The sequence below is a fragment of the Megalops cyprinoides genome, chromosome 17, assembly GCF_013368585.1.
Source record: "Megalops cyprinoides isolate fMegCyp1 chromosome 17, fMegCyp1.pri, whole genome shotgun sequence".
In the NCBI taxonomy this organism is placed as follows: domain Eukaryota; kingdom Metazoa; phylum Chordata; class Actinopteri; order Elopiformes; family Megalopidae; genus Megalops; species Megalops cyprinoides.
The window spans coordinates 25,493,505-25,517,963 of record NC_050599.1 but is presented as its reverse complement, the minus strand read 5'-3'; the positions used below and the strand labels follow the sequence as shown (position 1 = coordinate 25,517,963).

Below are 24,459 nucleotides of genomic sequence, written 5' to 3'. Positions count from 1 at the left end.
CCAGGCATTCCTGGGAAGGACGTTATCCATAACCAGGTGAGAAAGTTATAGCTGCTCTGATTCTCTTTTTGATCAGTCTGCCTTCCTTTCAGGGTAACGCGGGTTTTGGTTCAGTCAGTCCAAACGCTTTCCTGCGCGGGTATGTGCTGAGAGCTGAGAGCAGCGTATCGATTGATCGTTAATGAGCTGTCGTCCCTTTTCCAGGGTAGTCTGAGTGCTGTCGGGTGCTGTTCAGACAAGCGTTGACATGCTACCACAGACAAAGTTGTTCATTGTGCCAGTGTCAAGCTGCTTTTTGGGTACTGCTGGTGTTGGGAGGGAAGTCATTGATCACAGCTGGAACGCAGAGTTTTTTTTCAGTCAAATGCTTGCTGGCCATTTCCCCTAGTTTTTCAGTATGCATGTTTGTGACTATGGGATGCCTATGACTAATAGAAATGGTTGAATAGAGTGAAAGTCTAAGCGAGTGTGAGCTGGTGGCAAGAAGGTTCACCTAGTGTCCAAAAACAGACATGCATGATCATATTTGTACATTTTTGCATGATATCATCTGTAACTGTATTTTACCTTTTTCACAAAAATCTTGCATGTCATTTCATTTTAGTGTAATTGCTAATGTAAATTGTCTAGCACTGTAACTTTCTTGGCTTGCTCACCAGCCATAGTAAAAAGTCCAGTAGTGGAAGGATGTTGCTCTTTCCTTGAAATGCTAATCACAGCTCTGTATGTCTTAAGTGAGGCTCTGCAAGACCTGTTGCAGACAAAAGTACTTTTAGACCGATGGAAAAATTAGAATTGCTCTTTTGATTGGAGAGGATTAGCTCAACACTGAAGAGAAAAAAGAGAGATAAGGCGACGTATGTCAATGCCCAGATGAAACAGAACAACAACAGCATGGCAAAATTGTGTCAACAAGTGAAATCTGTGGAAGACTGTTGGCTGTTTTGTGCAGTAACTGCATGGCTTAAAGATGAGCCATATTCCTCTTACTGCACACCAGTGTGTAAAACTGAGGACTGTGTGCATTTTTTTTTTTTTTTTGAGTGGCTGGGGGATGGATTGGGTGAGCCGGTTCCAACGGGTTGCAAACAGGCAGACAACTGATCATCACATTCAAAGCTATGAAAATCACTTTGCCTTTTTGCACTGAAGGTAACACAGACACAGGCACTGAACATAATTCACTGCATTTACAGGGAGGGCTTCACAGCAGAGCTTGCAAGGCAGGCATGCTGCATCAATCAATAAAGGCCTCAAGAGTCCATTTATCCTATCTTATAAATACAACCTGATGATACTTCTTTATCTACCCTGAGGGAGATTGTTTAAAGGTCCAGCCCGAGTCAGGAGTATCTTTAATTAAACAGAGTGCGGATCTTTCTTTACTGTCGGCAATATAAAATAAGCTTAGTTAGCCTATTTTTTTTTTGGTGGGGGTGTTTGGGGGCGGGGCATAGAGTCCAGAGAGCACCCATAAAACAGGAAGCAATCGATTAATTTATATGGGGGGTGGGGATGGCTTGGGTTTACATCGCAGGTAATCGAAAAGAAAAAGTGGTGATGACATCACAGGATCTTAGCTGAACTGAAATTTAAAGCAACCTGTTTCCACTCTTCAGGAACACCACTGTAATGCAGGCTGGTGAGAATTGTCCTGGACTGCCTGTCCACCTAAAAAATTAACCCCAATCAGAACAGTGCATAAACATTTAAATAGCATGTTGAAAAGATGGAGAAACAAAAAGATGTTCTAAACCAAAGGTACAAGTCCCCACGAGTTCTGTACCCGGGGGAAAGCAAAATAAAAGGAAACAACACAAAAAAAAGAAACTGTCTTTTATTACAAATGGCAGCTGGTAGTCAAAACCTGTCATGGAAAGATGCCCTAGAACTATGAACCTGCTTATTCAGTGTGATTTGAGAGAATTCCTGATAAGAATGCATGCTTCAGCAAATGGGTATTTGAAAGGATACAATCTCACCCCTTTCTCACTGCAGACCTGGAACCAGGCTAGGTTCCATGTGGATTTCCATGATTTGTACTGTTGTGCTGATCCATGTCACCTCATTCTGCTAGTGCTGGCCTACTTACAGCATGCTGTGGGCGACTGGGTGGAGCTGACAAGCTGTGTAACAATGGAGCCTCTGTCAGCAGCAGCACTTGAGAGGAGTGTAAAAAAACACAAAGCAGAGATAGAAGCATGCTGCACAGTGATAATGACAAACAACCGGAGGTAGATAGAAGTAATAGGGGTTCTATTTTATTTTTTTTTTGGGGGGGGGGGGGGGGGTGACACCCCATTGAACCACAGACAAAGGAACAGCTTTGATCTGGAAAGATGGACAGCTTTCTGTGTGATGTCATCTGCTATAGTTGTGGTGGCAGGTTATGCAACTGAAAGCAATCAGGTATGATGTTTGTCTCCAGTTTGTACTAACCTGGTTCCAGCTCTACAGTGGAAGGAGATAGTAGTACAAAATGTGTCCCGGTTTGTGCTTATAAACTGATATCTCAGTATCAATATCTCAGTGGATTCAGAATTGTGTTTGTAATGAGCAAATTATTGATATAGCTGATACACAGTGGAAAGGCTTCTCCAATTTAAGAGGCAGTAGCCACATTTGTCACACAAAACAACAGAAAGGGCTACCGCAGCTTTGGGCAAAGTGATATCAAATTCTGCAGTTACAATGAAATCTTATGCAGTTTTCTATTTATCATAAGGTAAATTTAATAATCCAGCTCTCTCAGGCAAAATAGTGGTGTGTCTTTTACTGCCAGCATATGCAAGAAATGTTGGTGAGGCTTTTTGTAATTTTTTCAGATAAAAAGAAATGCTTACACTTACAGCGCTGATATCAAAGTGCCCGTTATTACAACACTGCTGACCTTGTGGTGTGGAATCATTTGACCATTAGAGCTCCATCAGTGCATGAGATATAACAGATATTACTGCCAAAAACGGAGAGAGAGTGGAGGGGGTGGGGTGCTGAGGAAGAAAAAACAGAGATGTGCCCTAACGTGCCGATTTGGCATCCTTCATCTGTCCTTCCCTCTGGCTCTGACAAAGGGAAACAGCTGAGGTTTGCTGAGGTGGATTCCCAGATGTGTTGCCACTTGGGCACATCTGTACCTGAGATCTCCACCAGGGGGTGCTGCTTGTTGAGGCACAGCCGGGCTCTGATGTGATTGCGCTGATGGAGCTCCCGTTCCTGTAGGAACGGCAGACCACCCTGAATTAAACCTCCGGGAAGAGTCAGCCCAAAATGCCTCACTATTTCGAGGACGATGTGGCTCCCCTGTCATTTCTACTGGATGCTGCAAAAAAATTGAGAATATGGATGCCTACATAAATGAATTTTAACAGAACACCGCTGCTGCTAAGATTGTGGTTCCTTTAAATGCTGAAATAAAAATGCAGAGCACTTCTTTTCATACCATATCAGGCCAGCCTGTTTCGGTTAGAGACTATCCTCAAATCCCAGTTAGTGTACAGAGGAACACAGCACTGAGTTCTAGCTGTTTACAATTCTGTAAATTTTGTTAATTGAAATAAAGTAACAAATGCATTATGACTTGTTACTCATGTTTGGGTTTACTCAACTCTGACTGCCCAAGTGTGCTTTTTAATAATCTCTCAAGTTCGTAGTTCATAAGTACATGTACAAAAGCTTTGATTGCAGCCAGGGCAAAAGATCAATGCTGGCTGTGTGATTAAGACACAGTCCAAGTGCTTAGTGGATTTGTAATAGGGCCTGAGCTTGTGATTATTGCTTGTCAGTCTTTGACATGCATACATTTGCTTTTTAATGGATGTTAAGCACATGTTGCCTAGAGACAGGAAGGACAGTTTCATTGAATGAATCTGCAATTTCCAGAAAAAGATGTTAAAAAGGTTGCTTTGGTAGGAGAAATATCTAAGGGGGACTGTATCATATTAAATCTTAAATATCAGTTCAGAGCAGAGAAACTGGATCCACTGAAAAACTTTGTAAGTTGCAGAGATACACAAATCCTGCAAAATCATGGTAACATGTAGCACATGCAATATTGTGGCTTTCTCATTTGTACACTCACATGTTACTATCAGGCTTTTATTGCAACCTGTGATAACACCTTCAAAACTACTATGAGCAGAACCATAAGCATGTCTGGGAAACAGTGCTCACTGAATGCGTTTACCAACCAAATCTCTCAGAAGCCTTGTTCTTACATGTTTGACCTAGTGCTGGCCCGTGATCTGATTTTAAACTCCAGCCCACCCCCCCGCCCAAAAAAAAACAACTTGTCATTGAGGAAGCTCTCCTTTTGTTCCAGGGTAAATATTGATTCACTGGCACATGGCGTGTACAGATGACAAGCAGCATTGTTCCGTACCTGTCTCTGCGGTGTCAACATGCACATGCTAATTAATCAATGTAAAAATTGCTCTTGCCCTTAGAAACATTAGGGAAGAATAATGTGTCACCTCAGTGTCTGTTTAAAAATGACACTGCAGTGGTTTCTTTTGTCAACAGAAAATACAAAGCACAGAACAAAAGTTTTCTGTGGGCAGTAGAATGAAGGGTGATGTGAGATCTGCTTCTGAAACAAATCCAAACCCAGGGAAAGTGTTGGGTTGGCCACCCAGAGCACGGGTGGTACACACAGTATTGTACTCCTCTTTATTACATTTTTGGTCTGTCCAAATGAAGTCTCACCCGGAGTGTCATTTTCCAGTGCTTACTAAAGTGCACCAGGTAACTTCAAAAATTCTCCTAAACCATTCCTGAGTGACACCATTACCAAAACATTCATAAATGCAGCTAATGAAGTATCCAAAATATGTGGCCACTCTGCTTTTTTTCCTTCACCTATACCCCCCTTCCTTATAAAAAACTACAAACAAAGAACAGTGGTTACTAGCCAGATGCAGGAAGATGTTTTTCCAGCTTTGAATTACAGCCATTTTGGTGGCAGTGAAGTGATACACTTGCGAAACCCTGTGTACACTAGCATGTTAGCCATGTGATTCTTTTTGAGTCTATAGTTCCCAGCTTCCTCCACACTGGGCTGTCACTCTGTGCCTTCATCCTGTTTAAACTCCACACATTGCCAACATTTTTACAGCCAGCTGTAGAATGTGCTGGAAGAGAGGCGAGACTTCCCAAAAGGACAGGGGTAAACATTTCTGCACCGAGCTCCCTCTCTAAGCACCACAAGAGATGCATACACATCATTACCATGGGGAATCAACTCACCGTGCCATTAAAAGCAGGTGAGAAATTGCATCAGAATAGCGGCCAAAATACCTTTGTGTTTCATAAGTTGTGGAAAACCTGTGCAGTGCTCATTCTGACCTGGCTGTCCACATTCTCCCATTTGTTCTGTGAAACCAAAGCGTTCTGTGAATAAGGGCTTTGAATGCATGCATGCACGTGGCCAAACCACAGGGGAATATCCAGAATTCTTCAGAGAGCAAGAAGTGAAAATCAAACGGCTTCTACAAACGGCTTCAACTAGTCACACAACAGGCAGTAGTAAATTAACTGGACTCACAAAGAAGGGTTTGTTTGGATTGAATATGTCACAACAAAAGTGAAAGAAATGCTTGCTTTATCATCACCAATGTGAAGACAACATGATCTGGGGTTATATATATGCATGCAAGAGGATATATGTTTTCTCTTCTCCAGATGAGACTGTTCTCAGGGCAAAGTATCCCGTCTATGTCGTTTCAGATGCATCAGGCTTTGTAGAAACTCACCTGTTTGCGATGCTTTCATTTGCTTATGCATGTGGAAAAACTACCTCAGGTCTTTTCTTAAGGGATGTTGCATCCACCAAAAACAGGTCACCAAGAATGAATGAGATTTAATTGACTGGATAACCTTCATGTCATGTGTATTTCCCCGCCACACACAGAGGCCCGCCCTCGAGCTGAATTCATCAGAGGGGTAAAGTCAGTTGCAGTTAAGGGCAGGCTACAGTCCAGTCAGGTCTGAGGAAATGTGAAATGCTTCCAGAATTCATGACAGCAGTCAAAACGGTCGTGTGATAAAAACCCAACAAAACATCGCTCCTTACCTCGGCGGAAAGCCATAACCTGAGGTAACGCTCCCTGAGAGGTCAGCGTTTTGACGAGGGGAGTGGCGTGTGACGCACTTCAAGAATGAGGAGGCGCTGCAGCAGGCTGGCTCACCTGGATGGTTCGGTCTGTCATCTCGCTGATTGAGGAATGCGTGTTTTTTTTTCGTTTTCATTTCCCCGCCTTCAGTAAACGGAGCTCCCTGCTCGTGCTGGAGTCAGAGGCTCTGTCAGTCGCGCTGTGGTTTGACTCTCTGCGCGTGTGTGTCTGAGTGTGTGTGTGCACGCACGTGTGCGCTGCCCCCATGGCGGAGGGCCGGCGGAACGCGGGGGTCCCCTGCCATGACGGGGCGTCCTCTTGCCTCCCGCAGGTGCTCTCCCTGTCCGGACTCAGGATGTTCCGCAAGAAGAGGAAGAGGAAGAGGCCTGAGATCTCCGCGCCCCGGGACTTCCAGCACCGCGTCCACACCTCCTTCGACGCCGGGCAGGGGCGCTTCGTGGGCCTGCCCACCCAGTGGCAGGGCATCATCGAGAACCTCCGGCGCCCCAAGCCAGTGGTGGACCCCTCCAGAATCACCCCCGTGGAGCTGATTCCAAAGAAGGTAGGCTCTCCTGCTGTGCACACCCATTAAAGTACACCTGGGGCCATTCCCTAAAAACATTATCAGTAGTTTATCTTACACCTGCAGCCTAACTGCAACCTGTCTATTCAATAGATTCATTTGCAGTCATGTGAAGAGCATTGCTAAGCATTTAAAAATGATCCCTGGGGCCACCTGATGCATGAAGAACATGCAAAGCCAATTGCTCTCACTGCATGCAAGGTCCATTTTTGAAAATGACCAAACACTAACACTTCCCATGGGTTGCATTTCACCTTTTGAATTTCCTGATCACGTGACACAGGGGCAAAGAGGAACGGCCTGGCCGTGTGTATTGATTGTGCGCTCTGAACCCTGTGAGGGATTTATTGCTCTCAGAGGTATTGCCCTGCACTCCGCACAGGCGGTTAATAACAGCCCATGGTGCTCTTCCCTCAAACCTGTAATTGCGGCAATGGATTGACAGTAAAACTGCCAATCTCAGTGTTTTCATGAAACCAGAGCAAGTCCGCTCTGTACAGTTCATATCCTACTTTATTGCCAGATACCACTGTGTCTTTTCTCACTGACCCTGGGAGTGCTGTGACCAGTGTGCAACAGCTACGCAGGCCACCCTATTGTTATTTGGTGCAAATACAAATGGATGGGTGAGCTTGGATGGCCATTTTTCCCACAAGGAAAGTTTACTTTTAAACAGGAAGCATAGCTTAATTGTGGCTATGACCAAACCATTATGAATTGATATATAGCCCCATTAAAAAGCACTTGAAAAGGTAAGAGGTTATCAGCACCATATTCTTTTTAAATAGCTATTCATTGAACCTGATGAAGTCTTTGCTTGTATTTGTCCTCAGGTATTGCTTTTGACCCCCAAAGCTCCTTTCTTGCAAAAAGCAAGCAGTAGGTTTAGTTTGGGTTTGATCACCACAGATGGAGCCATGGAAACATATGTCCCCTTTTTTTGGAACACTACCCTGTGTGGTTAGCATGAAAGTTGCACACGATGCTCAAACATTCCACATTAACATAACACATTAACTGTGCTCCGATCAGATATAATAGAGAGGGTATTTGGCCCTTAAATTAAGGTTTCTCAGCTTTCTCTTTGAACATAATGCTACATTTCCTAATGTACCTAATTTACAACGCTTGCAAAAACAATATTTTCTTTAGACAAGTTTTTCTATGAGAACTGAAAAGACACCAGCAGCACATATTTAACTACCTTTGTGCCCTCCTTTGCCTGTCATTCCTTGTTGTTGCATTAAATATCAAATTGCAAAAGTAATTTTATCCAGGTCATTTCAGCTGAAAAGCTTGGGGCTGAACTTGACACTGAGCTGTTGAACTGACTGTTCAGAGCCATTCACTTTGAATATGTCTTGCACTTACTCAGATGGAAAGCAGTATCTCCATGCTAGGGCGATGAGTAAGTCTGGGTGCAGCTGTTTACTCAAACCACTGCGAGAGCCAGATTAGACCTGGTTACAAAGTACAACAGGAAATGAAGAAAAACAGGTATTGAGAAACACAGTGTTGCTTGTTTATGTTTCCTTAGTGGACTGTGCGGTTATGCATAAAATACATTAGAAGCCGAGGAAAGAAAACGGCAGGCCAGTACCTACACAGCAGCCTTCAAAGGTGACAAGGTGGTCTTAAAAATTAAGCAAACAGCAAGTACTTAGTTCAATCTTCCTAACATGTATAAATCAGCATGGTCAACACCAGCTGCTGGGTGTCTAACTAAACACTTTGCTTGATTTTAATTTTTAATGCTTCTGAAATGTTACAGTGAACTTTAATTAATGTTGTACTCTCAAGCACCAGCTTGCATGTACATGTACATTACGATAGCAGGGCTATATCACTAATATGATATGGTAATGACTATTCTTCAGAAATAATATTTTATTTGTTGTGCAGCACCCACAATGAATACCAGAGATGAAGGGATCTACTTCATTTACTGAATTTATAGTAAATGATTGTGTTTTTTTTTTTTACTTTGTAATTTAAAACACAGACTTTTAGCACTGCAGGGAAAAAAGTGAGACTTGTATGGGTGAAAAGTAGCAAAATTGATTGACTTTCACAAAGAAGCATCTTGTTTTGGAGGGGCGAGGTTTTGATTCGGCCCACAGGGACAGGAGGTGATGCGTCAGGTCGGTCCGGGGGAGAGGACCCCAGCTTTGCTTGTGGTGGAACGAACCTTCAACTTTTGGTCGTTTCCTCGACACATTTTTTTCCTGCATGTCAGCGTTTTTTGTGGAATGCTGCTCTCTCATGCCTAGCTTTTAATTTGCCGCTTGAAGTGGCTGTCAAACGCAGAAAGAGAAATTCGCCCTTGGAACCGTGACCCCCCACGTGCCCCTGACACTGGCTTTCGGCTGTATCTCTGCATATACCCTCATTTGAATATTTCACTTTTTTAAAAAACAAACAAAAATGCACATTTACTGAATTTCAAGTAGTGTGGTTTTTAATGCTTTGGTTCTTTATGTGAATTTCCTGAGGCAACTGAATGAATTTTGACTTTGGTACTTTGGACCTTGCGTTTGAGACAGCGCTAGGAATGTAGGGAGACAGAGAGAGACTGCTGTACGCTTTTATGACCACGGTTTCTCTATTTGTTTGTTAAGAAACAATGGGAACAAAAGAATTTGGCCAGACAGAATCTTGGCAGCTCTTCTTGTCTTTACTCACTGAGGTGGCCTGTGAATGCCAGCATATAGTGCTCATCTTCGATGGTAAGCTATTTGGGTCGGGCTTTGTTGTGTCACCTCTTATTGGAACAAGAAGAGTCATTGTAGAGAGAGGACAGGCTTGAATTAAGCATGGCAGCATTGTTTGTGCTTTTTGGTTTGACTGAACCTAGGTCTTTCTGTTTTAGACCATTGTGCGTGGAAGCTTCGAGGGGCATGGGGCGTACATCTCTCAGGTGATCTCTGACCTCAGCCGCCTCTCGGTGTCGAGCTCCAACTCCCTGCGGAGGACCAGCCCCTCGGAGCGGAAGAGGGCGTCGTCCCTGAGCCGGCTTGGGGAGGTCCAGGAGGATGAGGGGGGGGCCGGGGCGCACCACACACGTGGGGAGAGTGAGAGCCCCGGCCAGGGCCCAGAGAGGAGTGCCACGCCCCAGCCTGATGGAATGCCGTCTTCGTGGTCCGCCCATGAGAGCAGCACCCTCACCTCCCCGAATGGGCCTTTGCCCCCTGTTGGGGGTGTGGAGTCATCACACCCTCGGAAGGAGCGGGCAGACCCTGCAAATAGGCCCAGGCAGAGGGCTGGCGTGGAGCTGAGGGGCAGGGCTTCAGAGTCAGTCCCACCCAATCAGCAGCCCCCGTCCTGCTTTGACACTTCACTGACTCCCATGCAGCAGTCGCAGGTTGACCCAAGGGTCCACCCAACAGAACTTCACATGAAAGACACCCTCCCAACTTCTCCCAACTTCCAGAACAGCCCTGGTGGACCCTACTCCTCATTCAACCTGAAGGTGATTGTCTCTCCTGACCGATCCTGGGTGAAATGTGACTGTGACTTTCAAATTTGCAGTAATGGCATTTACATATAGCACCAGAAGGCTGGCTACGGTGGTTAACCATGGTTGCTTGTTACCTCCAAAGTGCAGTACTATACCTGAATTTCTCTGGTAATACCAAGGTGGGCAAACAGGTGACGTTAGGAGTGAAAACGTTGAATGTTGCATACTCACATAAATATGAACATCCACTAAACCAACACATACACACACAGGCATTGACACACGCAAGCAGGCAAAGGCACGTACAAACACACACACACACACACATTCACTGCGTAAATGTGTTCAATACCACTCTCAGCAGAACCAAGCAAATGAAAGCCATGCTATTATTTGAACATTGAGTGGTTTGTCAGTTAGAATTTATAGTTCTTTTAAAACCCTGGTAGATTGCGCTTTAAACACTGAGTGTATTGCAGGGCAGTAAAATATGATTTGCGAGTCACTGCATCAGGGCGCCAGTAAATATTGAGGAGGTATGTTCTGGCAGCTGCTCAGGGTACATCAGTACAGTACCCAGCAGAGAAGCATAAAGGCGCGCCCTAAAGCAGTAACCTTACAGCAGGTGTTGGGACAGATCCAGCACTCAGCATGACTCGATTCAACATGAGGATCAATAATTTGAATCACATGTCCCTGAAAAAGGGCCCGCCCTACATGTCAGTCCTGCACTTATAAACATAAATAATCAGAGTGCTGTATTGTGGGAAGGCTTCATGAGCAAGACTTTGACAGTGCTTGCTCATTTGTTCTTACAGACAGACTCTGCTCAGAGGCACCAGGCCAGCTTCCTGCCCAACGGCACCAGCGATCCCCTCGTGGGCCGTATCAGAACTTACAAAGCGGTGCGGGCCAGTCCTGGCTACCCTGTTGGCCTGTCCCCGAACCTCAACCCACCGCTGAGCGGGAACAAGTCCGCCCTTCCGGCTCAGAACAGCCCAGGCCAACCCCGCCCCTCCCCCACAGGCTCGCCCTCCTCCGACCCCCCCGGGCCCTGCTCCCCCTCCCCAGAGCCCGCCCCGGACCCGCCCAGAGTGACCCACGAGCAGTTCAAGGCCGCCCTGGAGCTGGTGGTGGACAGGGGTGACCCCCGGTCCTACCTGGAGAACTTTGTGAAGATCGGGGAGGGCTCGACAGGTGTGGTGTGCATCGCCCGCGAGAAGCACAGCGGCCGGCAGGTGGCCGTGAAGATGATGGACCTCCGCAGGCAGCAGCGGCGCGAGCTGCTCTTTAACGAGGTGGGAGCTCATTTAACTCACCCTCCCATTGATCAAAAGGTTACGTGAGAACAGTAGTTTACAGAAAAGAAAAATCAAACACTTATATTCATAAAATATAAACATAAATATTATTATATTCATATAGGATGCATAGGATACATTCCAAAGCATTGGCTTCAGGGTAAAACTAAATTTAACACTAAATCAGCCAGAGAGATTTGATGACATCATGATCACACCAGGCAGTTTCTAATCACATGACCTGGCTCACTACTGCTGGTGTCTGGTCGTCTTGAAGCTGTTTTTATCCAGAGATCACTGTGACTTATTCTGCTCCGAAGCAAAAATGACTCTGAAAAGCACCCCAATGATTTATAAAGTTGTGTTATTGATTGAAGATCTCAACATTACCATGCAGTGAATCAGCCACCCTGCCAGGTCCCTGTAAATCATGGAAGTGAGTCCTAGCTGCAGAACTTGAGAGAGTCCCTGCAGTTCAAGCTGGAACACGCACTCTGAGTGTCTGGTGATGGCATCTCCTGTGCTCTGTGTTGAAACAGGTGGTGATAATGAGGGATTACCAGCACAAGAACGTGGTGGAAATGTACAAAAGCGCCCTGGTAGACGAGGAGCTTTGGGTTATCATGGAGTACCTACAGGGCGGCGCTCTAACCAACATTTTATCTGAAACCAGGTAAGGATGGAGGGGATAAGTTGAGGATGCTTCAGTAAAAACACAAGAATGATGTGTTGTGGGTTTGTGAGTACAATGCCTCAAACCTGAACAGTAACCCTAAAGAAAAATGAATTTCAACATTTACTGTTCTGGCAAGACTCTCAGTATCTAGCTAGGAAATGCATACATCAGGTTATGCTAAATATCTAGTGGTGATCTATCTGGTGAATAAATTGTTGGCTTTGGAGAACCAGGCTGCACTTGGACATTGACTGCAGTAACTCTATCACACCACTAGAGGGTAGCATGACACTCACCTGTGTGTCGAAAGCAACCTGGGGGAGGATTGGGGCAAAACACAGACAACCCTCCCCATTGTATGACATTTGATTCTCACTGGACAGTATGGAAAGCCTGTGCAAATGAGCCCTTTTGCAGTTAAGTGGGTTACAGCATACAGAATACTGGCAGGTAAATTATGAAATGCTTTATAAGATGGTGCATTGTCATTTAAATCATGGTGTAATCATGTAAAAGGCTGTCTGGTAAATAAAGAAGTGATTTCCTAATTACGGGTAGAGTATGTGATGTGATGTATTAATAATGTGGAATATAGGGCAGAATATAATGGGGTGTTTTAATGTAAAAGGCTGTCTTACAGATAGAGTGGGTTAGTAATGTGGAATACAGGACGGTATGTAATGTGAGGTTTTAATAATGGGGTTTAATAATGGAGTGCTTTAATACAGATCTCGCGGTGCAGCGGTAGTGAATGGCTCTCTGGCAGGTCAGGAGGTGCTGAGATGGAGGCTGACTGGCTGTGCTTTTTACTCTCCCAGGCTGAACGAGGAGCAGATCGCCACGGTGACCGAGGCCGTGCTGCAGGCCCTGGCCTACCTCCACGCACAGGGCGTCATTCATAGGGACATCAAGAGTGACTCCATCCTGCTCACTCTGGACGGGAGGGTGAGTGTCCCATATCCCAGCATGCCTTCACGCTCCCTGCTGTCAGGCCCTTATGGGAAGAATGGATGTTCCCCTCTGTGTGTGTGTGTGAGTGTGTATGTGTACGAATAAATCACAAATTATAAATCAAGAATGGCTGGTTCCTTCTGACATGAAACCATCCACTCAACACCTGAAAGTGGCTGCAGTTGAGAAATAGATAGATTGAACTTTTTAGGATTTTTAGGGACAAAATCCATCCTACAGATCCTTAGTACTTTTATTCTCCTGTTTATTCACACTGTACAGCTATAGGATGAAAGGCCTGGGCCCTGTATGGTAATTGTAGCTAATGCAGGAAGTGCACGTTTACATATGGCAGCTATAATCCTGCCTCTTTACATTACATAACATTGTAATTTAGCATACGCTCTTACCCAGAACAAATTACATGGTGTATCTAATAAAATGACGTGAAAGTTGCACAAACAGGATACCATTAACCACACATGAATATGTGTCAGTATTAAGCATATTGCTGAGATCACAAATGCATGCCTAGATTGAGTACACAGAAATATGTACTGACTCTGTGTGCTCCCACCCAGGTCAAGCTGTCAGACTTTGGGTTCTGTGCCCAAATCAGCAAGGACGTGCCCAAGAGGAAGTCTCTGGTTGGGACCCCCTACTGGATGGCACCAGAGGTCATCTCCAAAATGCCCTATGGCACTGAGGTGGGAGATGAGCCCACAGCCTGTTTTATTTAAGAACGCCCCGCCTCATTATACCATCTGAACAAGGTGCATGGCGTCCCAGGAATAATCATGAGCAACACTTCGTGTTATCAGCACCCCTCACCCTAGATCCAGCTTTCTGGCTAAATTTAAGCCACTTGAGATCTGCAGTCGTCTAGCTTGGGCTGCGTGAATGAGGTGGCATAAGGTGTTATCTAGTCATTCACAAGGGGTCATAGGTCAGGAATGCTGGAGGAACAGCAGACCTCTGGAACATTTCCCCAAGTGTGTGCCACAGAAGAGTCATGCATATGAAGTCTTCTGATTGGTTCAGAGAAGTCAGTGAATGACAGCACAGGATATCTCCACCCCTTGAGTTGAGGAAGCATCGGTCTCCCATCACTAACAAACTGCAGAGACAGAGAACCTTTAATTGATCTGTCCTGAACTTGATTTGATTATTACATACAATTAAGAGCAATGTTTATTTAAATGTGGACCACCAATCAACAATTGACTTCTTTTTATCTGGTTCCATCTAATGCTGACACTTGAAACCTATTGGTTATACAGTAAGCAAAAAATAATAATTCACAAAAATTTTAAAACTTGCCTCTGGTCTCTTTGTCATAATCAAAATTATTTGATGAACCCCAATCTTTTTGTCATAATTACAAGGACGTGACTTACCCAAATGTAACATGACTCCATTAGACACAATCAAGTAAACAGAAATCTGATTTGTCATGCTAACTAACACAAGCAACACTGTTAATCACGAAAAACTGGTTCAGAAACATTATCGGTTTTAAGATCAGTTCTCAAGCTCAGATATCTCTATGTCACCAGTCATCACTGATGCATTTGTATATAGTACACACTAGAGGCACGTAATACAAGCCTTGTGCAGTTTTTTTTTTTTTTAAGGTGACTGAGATGTTCTGTACATTTGTGAAGGAGACCCTTCACCTGTCACCAAAACCATTTTAATTCTGTTTAAATGTGTGTCTAAGGATCTTTTTCTTTCAGTTGCTACTTTATGTCAACCAGTTGCATCTAAACAAGTTAATTGTAATTGTTTCATTGTCTGACTAACCATAGATTAATAAACCACACCTACCTTGAAGGTATATTAAATACAGGTGAGTGATTGGAGAGCAGAAGGCTCACTGTATAAGCAATTTAGCTCTGTGTCCAGGGCTGGTCTTAAATACATTGTTGTTTTTTATAAGTTTCACTCCTGTCTTTTTGTGAGAAGCATCAGCCAGCTTCTCTGCAAGGTTTCAAAACACTTTAGAGTGTTTCGAAACCTTGTAGTAGAGCGTATGTTCTGATGTTTTGAGTGTATGTTTTGATCCAAAAGGAAGATGAATGTATGCTGAACATTTGCATGGACAATTATACACAAAATATATATTGTGTGTAGTATATTATAAAAGAGGTGACCACAGACAGAAGTGTTTTCTGCCAAAGTCTGTTAACCTGTTTGGGGAGTGTGGTTAGTGTATAAGTGGATATGCAGGTGTTGTTCTGTGTAGGTCTGTTAATGCCCTTTGGGTTATGCTCTCTGGAAGGTGGATATGTGGTCTCTGGGCATCATGGTGGTGGAGATGGTGGATGGAGAGCCTCCGTACTTCAGCGACACCCCAGTGACAGCCATGAAGAGGCTGAGGGATCAGCCGCCGCCCACCGTGCGGAACACACACAAGGTGAGACACACACACACACACACACACACTCTGTGCTGGTATGTGCTTAGACTTCATTAACTGAATGATGAAGATGCCTAGTGAACACTGCATAAGTAGTGAACAAGTAGTTGTGTTGCCATTAACGCTGCGATGCTCCAAAGAATTTAACTCAAATCTAATTGAAACAAGAAATGTTACAGATTGGAAAACTTTTAGGAAAAATCAGAAAGCATTAGAAAATGAAACCAGGCATTGTGTTAAGATGGATGTGCAAAGCACAGGCCCAACATACCCCTCTAGGGGTGATTTATAAAGCTTGCTCCATCCTACCATAACCTTTCCCTGGGTTAGATCTTCTCACTGAAGCACGCTGAGTGGATTTTTAAATTTGAATGACCGGACTCTTCTCTGTTCTGCCCTGTTTTGTGGAGATCTCCCCGGTGCTGAAAGACTTCCTGGACCGCATGTTGACCCGAGAACCCCTGGAACGTGCCACCGCCCCAGGCCTCCTAGAGCACCCCTTCCTCCTGCAAGCAGGATCTCCACGCTGCCTGGTGCCCCTGGTGGAGCAGTACCGCAAGCGCATGTCCCGGTGCTGACCTACTGGCTGCCACGCCCCTGGCTGCTCCACCCTCGGTGGGCCTGGGCTCTAAGGGTGGGGTCCATTGCACACAGACACATTGCCACCCCACCCCACCTACCAAAATCAGCATCACTGGACCAGAGGGGTAGAAGCTTCTTGACCATAGGCACTTGTGGACACAACAGACACAAAACTTCAAGGGAATGGCAGAAGGTATTCTAATTTGTTTCAATGGGGGCAATGCAATGGACACCCCCCACCTTTCTCCATGCGAAAGGATCCCAGGTCACTCTGAAGGGACTCTACGGACTATCTGTTCACACATCAGATGATGTGGATCCAAAATGGCTGTGGAGAGATTGTAGTGGATATGAGGAACTAGGGGCCAATAGAGTGTTTGGGGGCTTTTTGTGAATCTGCTGTGAAAACCAGCCATTCTGGCTCCAGTAAGTCACTGAAGAGCAGGTCACCAGGATCACTTGGTGTTTGATTAAAATGCATTTTAAATTTTACTGCAGCCGCTAGGCTGGTGTGTGTGATACAGACAAGGCTGGTGATGAGGTGGTAACAATAGATTTTCACTCACTGGATGATGTTGGCAGTTTCTCAGTGCATCAGTGTAAATAGTTTCTTTTGTACATGTTCGAATTTTATGCCTTTTAAGAAAAACCCCTTGATGTCTGAGGGATGTTGCACAGTATTTTTGTAAGATGTAAAACTGTGAATGTAACCTCAGTCGGCTGTACATATTACCTGATACTGAGGCATGCAGTGCTTTCCCACATAGAGGCATTAAATCTGTTCTTTCAAAGAGGAGCTTGCTGTATCAGTACTATACTGTAGCTGTGTTTGATGGGGGAGGGCCCATCCTTCACACTCTCGCTGAGAGCTGAGATGTGAACACTTCGCCCATATGTTTCCAGCACTTGTGTGATGATAGCACACCCACAGGTGCAGCTCATTATCACTTACAGTTGATACCAAAGTTGTAACATAGCCGCTTTCAGTTACATTTTCAAAAATCTTGGTCTTAAGGATCTCATTGCAATGGTTGGGTGTGGGAGAAACAAACCAGAATATCACACAAGCGACTTCTTGTAATTTCAGTAGCACTTCACAGCTCAGGATAAAGGCTAATAATACAGTGCAATGACGATAATGTAATGTGAGTACATTAGCTAGCCCCTGTGAGTCAGCAGTTTCATAGAAAGAAAGAATAAATATTCCACTGAAACGTAGTGGAATCACAGCTGCAAAGTGGATTTTCTGGTTACACAAAGGTATTATTAACTAAACGAAAATTCATTTGAGGTTCAGCCTCACAAACAGAGGTCAATAACAACAGCAATGCATTTATTCCACAAATCAGATACACATTATAAGGTGACATTATGTATTATAACATCCTTTTGATCATGATTTGACTTGCAAAAAGACAAAAAGACATGCAGAGTAGGGCTTTTGTCAAACTTATTTTTAATGCTCTTTTTTAATCATAGATAGGAGGACAGGTTTACTGCACTTCAAAACAAACACATGTATTGGGTTCTTTTACAATACTAAGATGAACGCAGTTATTGTTTATCATGTTTTTACACATGAGGAGAAACGTTTTTGGAGCCACTGTCAAACTCACATCTCACTCCGCTGATGCTGTACACACTGGGCTGGGCGGAGACCGCCTGCTCACGGCACAAGAGGGGGAAAGCCTCTGACCGAGACATCCTTCCTTTGCCCCGCTTGGAGTCAGGATGAACGTCCCCCCTGGGGCACGGGGAATCGGACCGACTGAACCTCCGCAGGATCTGGGCTTTCAGTCTGGTGAGACCCCAGCTTGCCCTGACCTTGCCCGTTGTGATGTCCTCTCTGTGGGGGGCAAGCCTTTCCAGAGGTGCTGGATGAGAGGGGCTCCAGCTTTCTGGGGTAGTGTCATCACCTTGTTCATCCACATTGGGCAGAAGACTACTCTCCAGCGGCTCTGGGGCCCCAGAGATTGGAGGGGCTGAGGATTCTGCAGCTGACTGGTTGCCATCATCTGTCTGGGCAGGACAAGTGTTTTGTCGACATGCTTCTTTAACTGGAGCCAGCCCATCCCGCATCGACCATCTCTTGATCCCTCCGTCAAATAGGCTCATGCTGAACGGATCCCCCAGTCGAGGGAGGAGCTGGAGCTTGAATGGTTCTGTCTCACCCCAGAACAGGGAGGTCTCCTGTGTGGTCTCCCTGCCTTGGCTCCCCTCACACTGGGGCAGATCTGCACCGGGTCCCCAGGCTTTGGCCCACGGCAAGTCCCCCAGCCTGCTTTTCTGAACCTCACTGCTTGTCTCCAGCCTGTTACCCCCCACAATTCGGAGCTTCCTCTGGAATATCTCAGGCAGACGGTCACTGTATCTGTTGCATGACAGCTTGGTGAATTTCGGGTGCACCCCTCCCTGTTCCCTCCCGAAACGGACACTCAAGCCTGCCCTCCTCTTCTCGGGGACACACAGGACCCTGACGCAGTGCTCGTGCCCGAAAAGGTTTGCCACCTGAATGGCGGACTGCCCCGCTCGGTTTGTGTGGTCCAGCCTCAGCCCCAGCTTCCTGAAAGACCAGACGAGGAACTCCAGGACCTGGCAGTGGCCGCAGCGGGCGGCGTGCATTAGAGCACTGTTGCCCCTCATGTCGGAGATCTCCGGGTCGGCACTGTAGCTCACCAGGAGCTTGACGGCATCCAGGTGGCCCAGCTCACAGGCCAGGCTCAGAGCCGTCCGTCCCTGGCCGTCCCGGCAGTTGACGTTCGCCCCCTTCTCCAGCAGCAGCTGGGCGAACTCCAGCCGGGTGCCAGGGTCCGGGAGGCACGTGGCGAGCATCAGCGGGGTGCGGCTGTCCTCCGTCTTCAAGTCAATGATCTGCCCGTCCAGGGTGTTGAGGACGATGCGTGCCAGGTGCACCTTGCCGCTGCACATGGCGTCCAGGAAGGTCCTGGTGCCGGAGCCCTGGCACAGGTTTCTGGGTCGGGGCATGGCCGCGGTTTCTGCCTGCAGCTCGAGTCGTCTCTCTGTCTCTCACTGCGTCAAAGAGGCCAATCAAGTTACCTCAGTGTCTCGCTCCTCAAGTGTGAGCTCCTGTAAGCGGCTGGCTCTGAATGAGTCTCGAGGAAGAGGATCTCGCCTTTTTATATCCCAGTCCCCACCTTTCCTCATCCACTGCCTGTGTTGCCACGGAAACAGAACTCTGAGGACCCTGACTCTGCTTTGATATCCACTTAGAAGTTGCTGTCCTGGATGCAGGATGTGTACACAACTGAATGATGACAAGCAGTGTGTTTTCATCTCCATGGGCAAATTCAACAGATTTAATTAAATCAGGGCTATTTCTGATCCACTGACTGGGTAAATGGACCATGTCTCACTTCTTATGCTATACTTGATCCTTTTAGTGCTAAAGGTCACAGCATCCTTGAAGAGCAATCATTCACACTTGGGCCTTAATCATGTGAATCGATATAATTACATCTTTCAATGTTCAGAATTGCTGGAAGGCGGTGGGCAGCTGACCAGCAAGAAAAGCACGCAACCTCAGAAAAAAGTAATTGAAAAATTTGGAATTTTTCAGGAGTACAGAATGCAAAATAACTGGACATTCATTACTGCACCTCTTCTGGAGTGCCCAGATTGCTGAAAGCCCCAGATGCCTTTGATCTATTCTGATTCAGTGATAAGTGCTCTCTGAGTAATTACCTTTTCCATAATGCATGGAGCTGGCCTTGTACTTTGGAAAGACTAATTATACTCCTATTGTGATTCTATTGAAAATGAAAAAAAGAATATGGTTAAATATGTTCCCTCAGTTGTTGCATGCTGGGCAAGGAAATGTCTTTGTCTTGCTGAAAGGCAGTGGATTGGATCAAGGAATTTGGCAGCACCCGATTTGCCAATTGGGAGAGACCCTGCAGTTTCACCTGTGGTGTTGGCATCCCCACATCTCTTTGGATTGCTTGGCTTGCCATTTCATGCAGGTAGTACTTAAACCCTGGAGGTAAAGCAGCTTTACAGAGGGCACAGTCCTTATTTAGCCATTTTGCAGATACTCTTATCCAGAGGGTGTCACAGAGAAAAGGTACAGAACTGAATCAAAGTTCCTTGATCCGTTTACGAGAGTGAATTGACAACTTGCCTCAGTTGCTGGTGCGAATGTTCCATTGAACTGGAAAAAGACTGGAAAAAACTTGCTAGCAAAACCTCATGATCTATCTATGACTAAAATTCAAAGGAATCCATGGGTCCCACAGATTCTCCAATGGCTACTGCTCTGTTCTGTACTGTTCTCCAAAGGCTTTCAGTTCTGAAGTGCTATAATACGGGGTTGGCTATCCTGAGCCAGAGTAGGTGACAGAAATGACCACTGCCATTATCAGAGTAAAAATATTTTCATTTTTAATTTTTAATTCTTGATTAATTTAGTATACCAAGAACTGTGTTTTTATAATCCAACTGCATACGTATTCATTTGTATATGAAACAATTAATAAAATATGAATTTTCAGGTTTATACAATTTAGATGAATTTATATTAATTGTTGAATGTTTAATTTATTTTATACTTAAGGCATAAAGGGGAGGTGACAGGCACAGCTATTTTGCCCTCTTGTTTCTCTAGGTCATACTACTTGTATTTTATAGGACACAGCAATAACATTTGAGTCATAGCATTCATGTAGCTCAGAAGAGCTGCAGGTTGGCTACTGTTGTGCTGATATAACATAAAACAGAAGCAAATAAGACCCCAAGTGTGTCCATGGCCACACATGTAGTGCATGTATGTCAACAGCAGCCACAAACAGCCTTTCTAATGGATGCACTTCATCTTGCCTTTTAATAACATCTGTATGTGTCTCCGGAGTTGCCTGTGTTCCATTGATTCCCATCTCCGTCCTCATATCTCCAGAACCCTATCCATTATGTGCATGCTTAGCAGAAGCGCTTACCAAGGGGCACTTACTTATAATTTTACTGACATGTTATCCATTCAACTGCTCGATATTTAAAGCATTTTGTGGTAAGCTTCATGCTCCAGTGTAAAACAGTAGTGGCCCATCTGGGAATCAAACCCTCGAAATTTAGGGGTACAGGCTCAGGCTCATCTTGACTGATAATTCCAGAGGAATCAGATTACTGAGTCTTAAAAATAACCCTTGTTTGATTTCAGTGCAGGGGAATGTGACCTGAAGACAAGACTCCTAACAAGATTTTCTAATTTGAACAAAAGAGCATGCTAAGAACAGAGGCAGGGACACACAGCAGGGACCTCATATTACCACAATAGGTCTTATCTGCCATTCAAGCAACCCTTGAGTGCTTTTCCAGGATTCTCTAGAAATAGCCCCCATCGGCCTGTACACAGAATTTGTGCTGGCTCTGCTTGAGTGAATGACTTGGTTCAGTTGCTTTTGAAGGGGCAAGATAACCAGCATTTAAGGGCCTATTCTGCAGGGGCTCAAAGGACTGATCTGGGTTCATTAATATTTTGGACACTAAGATTCTGCCCAAAGTGGCTCTGCAGGTGCCAGGCATCAGGCTGTTATATGTTTTGTGACTACTTATGGACACTCATTTGTGGTGACTTATGTGGCCCAAAAATTAATGTCTCAATTTATATGACTGAATATTTACTGAAGCAGTTCAGATTAAATACTGTACAACAAAAGTGTGATGCCTTGAACTCAAACCTTGTACATGCTAGGTACAAGTCTTGGTCGCTAACGTCAATTCTGCGCTGCTACCCTCATCAATCTTTATGTGTTCATTTACAATTGTACATTTTGTCAAAAATAGCCATTCATGGAGCCAAGGGGCTATTTTGGACATACTTCGGTGAGGTGTGCACTGACGGCAGCATTGACCCATGACCCCACTCTGGTTTGACTCCAAGGTTGTTTCGCTGGGTGGTCAGTGAGAAATTAAACTAATGGAAGGCAATTTTGTGGAGGCAATTTTGTGGATGTACTGTGAGGACAAGAAAACAGGTTTAGCACTCAACGACCAAAGGCAATAATGTACCCACCAATTGAACCCCCATTAATCACCCTCTACCCCATAATAGCACATGTTCAAAAAGTCCCTGAACAACAGTACAACAGATTGAAAAAAAGTGTATATTACACTGCAGGAGTAAAATAATCCAGACGAGCAGGAGCAGGGGCTATGACATTTTCTTGCAGAATATCTTCTTGAGGAAAAAAAAAAGAAAAAAAAAATCTTGTTTCTAGAGAAGATGTGATGTGATTGTATTAAATTATTTGAAAAGGCATTTTAAAAATCCACCTTACATTCCTTTTCTGTCCAAGATAAATAATCTCGGAATGAGAAGTATTTCTTGTGAGATACATAACTCGTGGTGCGACAGAGCTGTGAGAATTCTTGTGACGAGCTCTGAAACTTGTCCATCGCTAACGCTGCAGGGCCAGTATCAAGCGCTGGGTCATTTCTTAAAGGTATTCATTTGCAATCCAGTATGGCATGCCACTAACACAAGGCCAGTGGGCCATGCAGCCTTTGTACTCTCACTCTCGCTAGCGTTCCTTTTGCGTTGTTATATGCACCAGCATCTGCCCTCTATGAATAATAACAAGAGGCAGAACACAAAGGGAGCTAAGGCTATTTCTACAGACCTTATGCTAGTGTAAGGAGACACAGATATATTTCTACAGCTTCTGTTCATTGTTGTTAAAGCTGCTTTTTCCACAGCCATCTTTACTCTGTCAGCTCTGCTTCAACAGCTATCATTTGGCATGCTTTGTGAACATTTCAATGCCAACAGCAAGGCTAAGCATTCCGACTATTACCCATTCTCCCTGTATTTTTCTATATCAGCATTATGACTAATTGCCACTATGTCTTTTCCATCCAGTTTTGATTGCCGCTTGAAGCCAAAGAGGACACTTGGTCCAGCAGACTTGTCTCAGAGCTGTGAAAAGTTTCTTGCTGGTTTTTGCCCTTCACATTTCTACCAGTGTGACTGTTCTTACTGTGAAGGAAGACATTTGACAACATGTTTGATTGACTCATTGTTAACATTGTCTTTTGATTGGATACAGCGACACAGCAGTCTGGGTTTATGAGCAGCAGTGTGGTCTGGTGCTGAGGAACAGGGCTTGCAACTCAAAGCTGGTTTGATTCCTACAATTGCCCCAGCAATTCTGGGAACTGATCACATAAGAACTGCAACCTATGTAGGTTACTCTGGATAAGAGCATCTGCTAAACCAATAAATGTAAATGTAATATAAATTCATGATCTTTTGAAGGGCTTGTATGTATGAGCTATATGGAGCAGCTCAGCAGAGAGAGGAGAGGGCAGGCTTTGACTGAAAGAGAACGTGTTTACACACTGAGGAGCAGAGCACAAAGGTGCAGGTAATTAGCCAGAGAGGTGCAGTCCGAGATCCTTTTGAAACCCAGAGGCTGCACAAGGGGGGGTCAAGAATTTGGTCCTCCCTGCCATTGTCCCTGATTCTCTACCGAAACTGTGATTTCTGAATTAACACGAGTGCAGCACTTGGACACAAAGGGTGTTCAGTGGACAAAACACCCAGAAACCCAGATTTTGACTGAATGGGAGAACAACTGCCCTGCTGGATGTGTGGGGGTGGGGGAGGGGTCGCCAAGCTTTAGTGTGGCCACTCATTGTGCTGCCTCTTAATTACCATTAAAGTAAACATCTGCAACATCTTCAGAACATTAAGCAAATATCTATTCTTCCTTGTGTTATGTTATTAATGTTATTATTATTTATGCATTTATTTATTTGGTATATGCTCTTACCCAGAGCAATTTACAAGGGTAATATTGCATGAATTTAAATACACATCATGGGAGAAATAAGATCAAGTACAATGGATCAAGAACAGCTACAATTGCAGTAAGCAGTCATGAAGCTGAAGAACTCCTTAAATGCCTTATATACATGAACATATACAGTGATGATACAGTATATATGATACAGTGCGGCAGTGTAGGAATGGGGCAACCATAAGGTTGTCGGTTCAATTCCCAGCTGGGGCGCTTCTGTTGTACCCTTGGCAAGGTACTTAACCTGGAATTTCCCCAGTAACTGTCCAGCTGTATAAATACATAACTTTGCTAAAATTGTAATCTATGTAGGCTGCTCTGGATAAGAGTGCCTGCTAAATGCCAATTATGTAATGTAATAACAGCAGTAAATGCATAGCCTAACAATTATCACAATACACCTCTTCATGATGCTAAAGTGAACATGGATGCTGGCATTGAGCTATAAAAACAATTCCTCAAATCATAGCGTTTATATGGTGTCAAACAAAAGCCCATAAATGAAATGTTAATTTACAAAGCAAGCTTTCTGGCCAAGGTACTTCATTCACCAACAAAGAGTGAACTTTGGG

General features: G+C 44.7%; 2 protein-coding genes across 3 annotated transcripts; one reads left to right on the top strand and one right to left on the bottom strand.

The window, feature by feature from the left end:
• LOC118792642 (serine/threonine-protein kinase PAK 6-like) lies at positions 1 to 16,833 on the top strand. 2 transcript variants are annotated; one of them, XM_036550535.1, is made up of 9 exons: positions 1 to 36; positions 6,439 to 6,669; positions 9,560 to 10,159; positions 10,966 to 11,445; positions 11,988 to 12,121; positions 12,943 to 13,069; positions 13,657 to 13,782; positions 15,357 to 15,491; positions 15,905 to 16,833. In XM_036550535.1, exons 2-9 carry the CDS (start codon positions 6,463 to 6,465, stop codon positions 16,070 to 16,072), a joined length of 1,977 nt encoding a protein of 658 aa, XP_036406428.1. In that variant the 5' UTR covers positions 1 to 36; positions 6,439 to 6,462; the 3' UTR covers positions 16,073 to 16,833. The 2 variants fall into 2 exon arrangements, with proteins under 2 accessions (XP_036406428.1, XP_036406427.1); XM_036550534.1 differs by lacking the exon at positions 1 to 36 and having other exon boundaries at positions 6,167 to 6,669.
• An 815-nt stretch (positions 16,834 to 17,648) lies between these two features.
• LOC118791846 (ankyrin repeat domain-containing protein 63-like) lies at positions 17,649 to 19,061 on the bottom strand. Its single transcript, XM_036549327.1, has one exon. It carries the CDS (start codon positions 19,059 to 19,061, stop codon positions 17,649 to 17,651), a length of 1,413 nt encoding a protein of 470 aa, XP_036405220.1.
• Positions 19,062 to 24,459: the final 5,398 nt, after the last annotated feature.

Excerpts from the sequence above, each read along its gene's own strand:
- LOC118791846 (XM_036549327.1), bottom strand. The coding sequence starts at position 19,061 with ATGCCCCGACCCAGAAACCTGTGCCAGGGCTCCGGCACCAGGACCTTC.
- LOC118792642 (XM_036550534.1), top strand. The coding sequence starts at position 6,373 with ATGGCGGAGGGCCGGCGGAACGCGGGGGTCCCCTGCCATGACGGGGCG. Across the intron at positions 12,122-12,942 it reads AACATTTTATCTGAAACCAG|GCTGAACGAGGAGCAGATCG; the intron begins GTAAGGATGGAG and ends TTACTCTCCCAG. Across the intron at positions 15,492-15,904 it reads CCGTGCGGAACACACACAAG|ATCTCCCCGGTGCTGAAAGA; the intron begins GTGAGACACACA and ends TGTTTTGTGGAG.